At 28.3% G+C, this 10,205-nt stretch overlaps 1 protein-coding gene across 1 annotated transcript; it reads left to right on the top strand.

The window, feature by feature from the left end:
• Window positions 1–8,470: 8,470 nt before the first annotated feature.
• Window positions 8,471–9,679, top strand: LOC119676800. Its single transcript, XM_038088058.1, has 2 exons — window positions 8,471–9,517; window positions 9,633–9,679. Exons 1-2 carry the CDS (start codon window positions 8,491–8,493, stop codon window positions 9,677–9,679), a joined length of 1,074 nt encoding a protein of 357 aa, XP_037943986.1. The 5' UTR covers window positions 8,471–8,490.
• Window positions 9,680–10,205: the final 526 nt, after the last annotated feature.

The raw sequence follows: 10,205 nt of genomic DNA on the forward strand, positions 1-10,205 counted from the left end.
AAAAAATTGATCAAAAACTCATTATAAGTATATTTTACATGCCTTTACTTTTGGAATGACCATGTTTATAGAATTATATATTTTTTGCTAATTATTTATTAAAGATCTTAAACTGATCATAACTTCACATGATAATTTAACATTAATGTATATAATACATAATATGTAATAATACTATAATAAATAATCCATAATATTTAGAAGTAGTACACATATTTATTCTTCATAATTCAACCAAATCAAAAATTTAAATATTTATTATATTATTATATTTCTCTTATTCATATTAAATAATATAAGATGTTTAACATAATGAAGCCTATGTATATCTGATGTATAGTGTATATAATTTAATTTTTTAAATTTCCAAATCTAATATATCATTGTTCGGTTTGCTTCACTTTAAAATTTTTAGATACTTATAATTTGAAATAATTATCTATTAATAATTTAATAATAATAATATTTCCTGTTTGAATGTTAACATTTCATCATTTTTGCTTAATTGCTAGTTTAAATGTTAAAAAAAATTTTAATTTTTTTAAAGTTTTAATCGTTTAATAGTCATTAAATTAATTTAAATATTTTACATATATATATATATATGTACTCATACGTGGAATTGAAATATTTACTTTTACGATGTATCGACTTAATCAAAATTACTTTTATTATTGTGTAATGATATTATTGTGTAATATTTTTTCTACATAAATGTGAATTAAAATATTACATATGAAATAGTATTAAAAATAAGAAAAAATATGTATTGAAATGAAATAAAAAATTTATGAATAGTACAGCACTACTTATAGAAATAAATTTTAGAAAATTTTACCGAAGAACAGCAGTAATAAGCGTTAAGTAAAATCACAATTTTTTAGAGATTCACTTACATTAATGCCTTTTTATAAAATGCTTCAACAAAATATATATTGATTGATTTATCGAAAAAGTTTTACGTCCGACTTAACTAGTATGTGAGGTCATTCTTCTTGATAACAATCCATTTAAATGTTCCAATGCACCAATTCTCTTAAGATATTTGTCAAAATTTTATAATGTTTCTACCTCTACAGAAGAGCTTCAATAGTTTATATTAAGAACTCTTCGATATTTTTGAAATAACATAATATATACAACCGAATTTGAAATCTTGATATGAAAGTATCTATTGTCGGGGGAGAATACCGTTGAAATAAAAGAAAAAATAAGTTTTCTGATAATTTGCTTTGAAAAAACTACCCATAGCTTAATAGTTTACTCCGGAATTGTTTTTATTTTGATGTAAAACATAAAATAGATACGCTTTAGATTCGGTGGAATGTGCTTTAGAACCCGATCTATACAGCCCATTTACAGCTAAAAGGTCTATTCTAAATAACATTACTGTCTGGCTACATTTGCTAAGGACTTACCTACAGCAGTCAATGATGTTTTCCAAATGAATTCAGAAAGTTTTAAAATAGTTAATAATAGTTTAGAAAACAATACAGTGTAGCAAATTTCATTGGAATATCTCTATTTTTATTATTTCAAAATTGTTAACTAAGTTTTGCTTTATTAGTGATATTAGTTTTTCAAAATAAAGAAAGGAATGAAAAAAGCATATTTAATTGGTAATATATTAAAATTGAATTAGTTAACAAATTCAGTGTAAATCAATTCATTACGTCGGTAAGCTTCAACCAAAAATCTCTCACATAAGAAATCTCTCCGCACGTGCGTAGGAAAACATTCTACCCAAAGTCTAATTTACATATAACCTAGTCTAGCCAACATGTCACTAATACAGTGACTGCTGATACTATTACTGTTACTGCTAACACTGCTGCAATTAATACTGCTGCTATTATTATTGCTGCTGCTGTTAACTCTGCTGCTGCTAATATGATGTGATCATTTAAATAATTTAGCGGGGGCAATATTTTGTTGATTTTACTGTTGCCGCCATCATTATGGATACAGTAATTACCGCTTTTGCTGCTGTTAAAAGTCTACTAATTGACAATTACGTTGATTTGATGGAAGCCTAATGTTGCTGGACAGCTCCCAAATTGAAATTATAGCAAATTTGTTTATTTGATTGAAGCCATATTCACCCAGATAGTGTGGGCGGTGGTTCAAGTGTTGGCTGAGATGCTATACTAATCTAGGCTATAGTGAAAAACAAAAATTTTTATATACAAAGATTGTTTTTTTGTAATTAAAAATGTATAAAGAATTTATTATAAAAGATCAAATACTAAGCATATTATTAAACGTATGGAATGTAAATTATGCAGAACCATGGATACGATGACATCATTTTTTATTTTTATGTAAAGATATATTTTGAAAGTTAAACTAATTAAACACCAGAAAACTCAAAAAACAAAGGCTAATTTAACATAACAAAGGCGTTCGCTATATCACCTAGGTGATGCGGGAATCAGAAAACAACCGATTTGAAGAAGAAAAAGTCATCTTCCACCCAGACAATGCACCATGCCACAAGTCGTTGGATATAATGGCTAAATTGCATGAATTCAATTTGAATTGTTTTTGACCTAACATATTTGGCACACAACGATCCAGGAAAAGATTTAGCGCTGATAAAAAGTTATCGCCGATGAATTATTCTACAAGAGAGGGGTATCAAAATGTTAGATAAGCAAAAAGATTTCGTTTTATTGGTTTACCTATGGAGTTAGCAGTCAATGTGTTATATATTATTATTATGTTAAGGATATTATCCTGCAAACTATAAATCTATTCTACCGCCTACTAGAAATCAAAATGTTTCTGTAATTTCAACTTTCTCTACAAATTGTACCGTTGAATCTACATTACAGAGCTTTATTTTTTCATCCGATATCAGATCGAAAGCGCACCTTGTTATTTCTTTCGCTTATGGAGTTTTAAGCACCGAAGATAAAAAGTTACAGGACACTAATCGCATTAATATTAGAAATTAATATTAAAATACCAAAAACATCAAAAAAAATTTTAATATATCATTTTACATATTTACATAATATACTCAATGTATCTATATAATAAATAAACTCTCAAAATCATTTACTTAAAGAAATTCATAAAATCATTTGTGAGGCTTTAAACGATCAGTCTAAAAGAGACTTTATTTTATTTTAAAGTGAGCTTATATTAATATAGTTAACAGATTTCAAAAATGTATGTTATATTTAGCAATAGGATATCAAACAAAAGTTCTAAGGTTTCTTCAAAATTAACATAAATATTTTATTTATTTATTTATAATAATGATAGTTTAGTTTATAAAACTAATATTAATATGTATAGATATAGCTCTAGCTACTGAGGCCTTCAGCTATAACATACATATAAATAATTAAATAATTTTAGTTTAAGTTACTTTGTCTACAGTTGTTCTACAATATGATTTCTTTGTTTTTACTATTATTTTCATCATTTAATATCGTATATATCGCATATCGCGAAGTTATCTAGCACTTTTGTCCTGTTAATGTTATTTTTTTTATAATGTAGTAAGCATTATATTTTTAATTTTTGTTTAATTGACTACCAAAAGACTTACTTTAATTGGGTTAACGTAATTAAAAAATGCTATATAACTACACTTACTAAGCTAGTTGTATTTAGCTACCATAAACATAACTTTTATGTAATAAGTAAGAAAAAAACGAGTAGCGCAAACGGCTAACTAACATCACTAACAACACGTTAGTGAATTTATATTCCCAAAACCATTGGGAAGACAAAAGTGCTACCTAACTACACTAAAACCACGAAATTAAATTAAAATTAAGAAAACTTGCATCAAAAGCTCTGCATAAATATTTCAATGTTAACTTCATTAAATTTTATTACATTTCTATTAAATAAATATTAGTTTACTTAGTACTACCAACTAATTCCACCATTTTTCAATTATACTAATTTACAAAATGAAATGCCAATGAGAAGAAAATTAAACCAAAAAACATTATTAAAACAAATTCAATAGCATTGAATAGCTGGAGAGCTGGATAGCTGTTTTAAGCAATACGTTCCAAATTGATTCGATTATATCAATCGACCTATTAATAAAATTACATTATTGTTACCAGTGTGTACGTCTAAGCACATTACCAGGGTATGAGTAGTACCACAAATACACGAATATCCGACCACCAACTTGGAGCTCATTTGCGGCAAACAGACGGACAATCAATGCCGTTTTTCGTTCTAATTTAACAAACAAAACTGAAATTCATTTCAAATTAATTAAAATGAAACACGAAGACAAAATTCGATAAAAATAAAATTAAAAATAATCATGAAAGAAATCGGTTATTTACGATCATTAGCGCAGTATTTAGTGTGCGTTTTGTAAGTTTTGTCAGTTGCGTTGCTTTTCTGAAGATATTAATTTGGCTTGAAAGTGTGGAGAGCGCGATTGAACGTGTTGTGGGGTCGATCGCTTGAGGTTTGAACACTTTAATGCGATTTATAACAAAAAAAAACACTAAAATACACAAAAATGGGTTCGCTTAATAAACTAAAAAACACTCACTTAAATTAACAAACAAATCAGACTAATGTGAGTCAAGACTGGAAAGCAGCCAAGAAGTTAAATATGACAATACGTAAATTAATCAGCATCTGCACAAAGTTGATTAAATTTAATCAGTGAAACAATACTGAATCCCTTAAATCTTTTCTATTTTCTTTAGAATATAAACACCTTTTCTTTTCTTTGTACCCCTTTTAGAGGTACCCTTTACAGATCATCGCAGCTGTCTGCAACGAATCGTAAATATTTATAGTTTTATCTTTAATATGAATATTTTATAATTACTAGCGACTAAATTGAAATTATAAATGCATTTATAAATAACTTTCGATTTGAAATTGAAATCATAGAAGATATTATTCCTAAATGATTAAATAAGTCAAATCGAAAATAGAAACAGAAACAGAAATGGAAATTTATCAGCGTGTGAATAGAACCACACACAATGTGCGATTCCGATGCGACTCCTTTCGTATCTATAATATCCTTTTAATGCATTTATTAGCATCTTGTCGAATGTTCTGCACTACAGGTGTACAAATTAAATTAACAATCTATTAAAACCTTTTGTTTAGGAAAGGATTTATACCCTCTACGCTTCTATCAAAAGACAATGGACATCAAAATGAGGTTTAATATTTAGGCATAAATTAACACATTTTTATAAGAAATTAAAAGAAAATTAGAAATGAAAGAAGAACAGCGCACAAATATTTTCCCACACCAGACAAAGCCTTCAAAATTTTACTTGTTAAGTGGATACGATTGTGAGTATCTTGAATAAACAATAAAATAAAAAAAATACAGAAGCGCTAAAGATAAATCTAAACTGGGGTCAATCCGTACGGCGGCGCCTTTTGTATGTTACTTTGTTCCGTTTTGTAGAACGCTTTAGTCGTAACATCTTTCAATATTTGTGATTAGCCTCTATCGATGGGGGTTTAGCACGGAAAAGACAAATCAAGGAAAAATGCATAATTGAGCCAAACATCCTTACACATTTGTTTAAATTATTATGATAGCATGATATCGCCATACGAACTGGTGATATCCTGTGCTGAAGCAGCAGGTAGTATCTAACGATTCACCATGCAATCAGACTAATCGTCGCCGCAGTAGGCCAATACTGATAAAGATATACAGATGAAAATATTGTGTGCTCTTAGGGAATATTGTATAGATTGCACATATATTAAGAAGTAAGAAGTTAACTGGTAATATTTGTACAAAGTTTATTATAGATATATAATAAAGATTAAAAATATCATTTCATGTACGAAAGAACAGAAAAAAAATATATTATATATATTATAGTCAATTGAGCCGCGATGCTTAGTATTCCTTAAACAATAATAGTAATAGTAATACGACAAGATTTCACTATTATTTTTTATTATTATTTTTTTTTAATAAGATTAATAAATAAATCCATGCATGGGTTGCGTTTTTATGACGGAGATCTAAGGAATTCCTAAGATTACTTATTGACCATTAATTGAAATTTTTATAAATACCAACATTCTTAATAAAGAAATACGTATGATATTGCTTTAGATTTTATAACTATGTTCTTAACGATCCATATAGGCCTGTTAGCACTTAGACCCTTGAATAAACACCAAAATACTTTTGAATGGGAGATCTTACAACTAACTAATGTTACTAAGAAAGTAAATTCTTAGCATATTTAACCTAAGTCGTAAATGTATAATATAATACAATGGCAAACTTATGCTTTATGTGATATGTTTTGTATCTTAGAAGAAAATAAGTATTAATCTAACTACTAAGGATGAAATATCATTAAACTCGCTATAATTCTTTGAAATTTTGGAAACTAAATAGCTTTATAGTGTATATCGTAGATAGTCTACATTTATCAAACTGTATATACAAAGTACTTGAAATTGCAACTGTGGATAGAATACTCTATATATGTTTTATGTTTAACTGGAATGTTTCTCTAATCATAAGACCCTATCATAAGACCCTATGTCGATGTATCAAAATATTATGTGAGCAAAAAAGATATCTAGTGTTTGTTTTTGTTCATACTGTCTTGCTAGACCTGACATATATATTCTTCCTTGGACATTATTTATTCAATTTGAGGATTTATCAACTAAATAAATCAATGACAATAAAACATTGTTAAGTGGAATGTCTGCAAAATTATTTATTCCGCATTCAATGCATTTATAACATAACTGTAGAATGTGTATGAGAAGAATTGAAGTCTTAATTAAATCAAAGTTTTGATTTAATTAAAAGTTTTTTATTTTTCTTTGTAAAGTCATGTTATGAAATATAAATAATTATAGAAAAATAAAATTTTTGATTTTAATGAGCATATGTGATGTGTTATAAAATATAATTTAATATCAAATCTTCTAAAACATTAATATACTTCTATTCATATATTATAATCTCATATTTGAAAATTTTAACTATTGTAACTATATGGTATATCCCATAAAAACTCGAAAAAAAAATCACATAATTAAATATTCTTCCCAAATTATTTCAACTCATTTTCAAAATTTTGGATTAATTATTATTTAAAAAAAAAATTGTTTAGTTTGTATTATATGTGAGTAAATTGATTTTTATATATAGTTCGGATATGTAAAGTTAATTAAAATTTTTTCAAATTTTATTTAAAAAATCATTTTAAGGTAAATTAATTATACATACTAAGACATATAATACGATTTGTTGAAAAATACGTTTAAATAAAATTCATTCAATTATAAAATTAAAATTTTTAAAACTGAAATATTTATTAGTCAGCAGAAACGATGAAAATATAAAACTTTTACTAAAATCGAAAATATTCATTTAAATTACTCTTCCACAATTAGTCTCTTTTTTAACAAATTAATTGTAAAATATTTTAAACAGCATAAATCCATTGCAATAAAAAATTAAACGAAAAAAAACTAATTTTGGATTATACTAAATACAGTCTCGTTACAATGTTCCTACAACACTTTTTCTGGCTTCTGCTTTATAAATGTGAATAGTTTTTAAGTATGACGAACGCCATAATTAGTAAAGGAACCACCATTACAATTTTTATACTGAATGTGTTTGATTGGTTAACGACAAATACCTTAAATCTCACATATTTCATACTCTTCATATGTAGCAAGTGTAAAGAGGACGGAAAAAACCAGACTGTTGGCTTATTTCTTCTTTTCAGCGCGTAACGTTCCCTTTCAAACATATTGTAGCTGCCTTCGTCATTTACTCTCATTGCTCTCAGGTTTCTGCTTTTATAGCATTGTTAATCTCTGGTTTTTTATTTTTGTACACATTTAACCACCATCAAACAAGAAACACATATCCAACGAAAAAACATGAAAATCAACTTGTCTAGTTAGCAAGCTCCAATCTAGTTTAGTTGACTGCAAATCGTCGAGTGAAGTGGTTGCTTCAGTCCTGTTGGATTTACAAGCTGTGTTTTTGAGTTTGTCGTACGTCAAATTAACAAGCTTACCAAAAAGAAAAACAAGAAAAAAAAGATGCAATAATAAAAAACTGTAATGAAAGAAACACAAAGAAAAATGAAATAAAGAATTACAAACGTAATGAGCGCCTTTTACGAATAGTGGATTGAAGACTGATTTGTGTTTGATTGATTTCAGTATTTAGTGAACATTTAACGAGTTCAGATGTACGAGTAGCTAATGAAATATAACTAGTGAATTGTGTAATTTAAAAAATATAGTGAACAATTCTATGAAATAATTAAATTAAGTTTATTTGCTTAATAAAATAAAAAAAAAACAAAATAAAAAAACATAATTAGCAAAACAGTGATATATTTAATAAATTTATACACACATTCAGCTGTACACTTATAAAAACAAAAATTAATTGAGTACAAATAATTCAAAACTATACTCTCGCAAAAAATTTAATAAACAAAATAATATTTAAACATAATATTGATGTTAAAAATGCTTTGTCAACCCACAATGCGTCCAGCAAGTCCAGCTGAATCAGAAATATCCGTCGGTGGGGCACCGAGTCCACTACCACAACATCACCATTTGCAACGTAATAGTGCTTTAGATTTACTACAACATCAACAATTATTGATGCAACAACATGCAGCAGCAGCTGGCCTCATATCGCGCTCAGCCGTCGGAGCTGTCGCAGAAGAATACTTTCAGCCGCTGAAACGCTTGCGCATGTCAGCTGAAGCTGCTGATACTCGTGATCGTACCCCCAGTCCAGTGCAAATTTCAGTGGCAACAACTAACGCAACAACGACAACAGCAGCTGCTAATTGCAAATCTAATATTGAGGGAGTGAAAAGTTTCTCTATTGCAGATATATTGGGTCATGAAAAACGCGGTTCTTCAGCTTCACCGCCACCACCACAAACGCGGACGATGGCAACTACTAGTTTGTTGCAACCGCGTACAGAACCATTAGACGTAGTAAGTGCAGCAGCCGCTGCTGGTGTGCCACATCCTGCCGCAGCTGCTATGTTATTACCTACTGCACAGATTGTGCGACCTTGGGATCATTTACTGGGTCCAATGCCCGTGCGCCCATTCATACCACCCGCACTATTACATTATGAGCAACGTTTAGCTTTGGACTATCATCGTCAACTGCAAGAACATTTTAATGCACAGGCACAAATATTACGCCATATGGGTATGGATATAATACCATCGGAAAGTGGTTCGGAACGCTCTAGTTCAGCAGCTAGTGATTGTTGTTCCCCCGAAATTTTACGTTCTTCAGGAGAATCTGGTGCTCAGACTCGTCATTCACCACATACTGGTAACGAACGTGAACGTTCGGGTAATTCTAATTCTACGAATGGTAACTCAGCTTCAGGAAGTGGTAATAGTTCCAGTAATACTGGCAATTTAAGTTCCAGCAACAACAAAACCAAAGCAAATGGTACACCTCTAGATGCACTATTTCAAATGACAACGAAAGATTTTGATGAATCGCAAGGTAAGTTTGTATTTACTATACATATATTGACAATTTTTATACCAAATAAACTAATTTCAAAAATAATAATTATGAATAGAAAAACTAATATTGTTATTAATCCCTTATATTAAAGCAATTAACAATTTGAGTCTTAGCTTATATCTAAAGACACAGAACTAATCGCCCAACGATTAGTTAGAATAGTTAACATATATCTTAAGACGCAGAACCAATCGTCCAACGATAAGTCAGAATAGTTAACATTTTTTAATTTTTGTTTATTTCTACAACTTATTGTAGATATGAGTAGGTTTTATATCTGTTCTAAAAGTTATAGCTTTAAGTACACTCAGAAAAATATTCTCTAACCACATACTTCCTAAATTAACCTGATAATTTTGTTAAAAAAAATTTTAGTTGATATGTATATATACATATAATATTATATATTTATGCATATAACATGTATATATATAAATATAGTGTATTAATGTCATAAACTGTTACATAGAACAATTTAAAAATCTTTTAAGACTGTGAAAACATTCTATGGTGTGTGCTTTTAAAACTTTAAACTTAACTAAATTTGCAAAATTACTCGTTACATATATAAGAGTATATATAAGTTGTAACAAAAAAACAATTATTCGTTACAAACAGTCATTACAATCACTCATTAAACCAGTACGTTAGTTGCTAACTAAAT

The sequence above is a fragment of the Teleopsis dalmanni genome, chromosome 2 (assembly GCF_002237135.1).
Source record: "Teleopsis dalmanni isolate 2A chromosome 2, ASM223713v2, whole genome shotgun sequence".
Lineage (NCBI taxonomy): Eukaryota > Metazoa > Arthropoda > Insecta > Diptera > Diopsidae > Teleopsis > Teleopsis dalmanni.

Excerpts from the sequence above, each read along its gene's own strand:
- LOC119676800 (XM_038088058.1), top strand. The coding sequence starts at position 8,491 with ATGTTAAAAATGCTTTGTCAACCCACAATGCGTCCAGCAAGTCCAGCT. Across the intron at positions 9,518-9,632 it reads AGATTTTGATGAATCGCAAG|CAATTAACAATTTGAGTCTT; the intron begins GTAAGTTTGTAT and ends CTTATATTAAAG.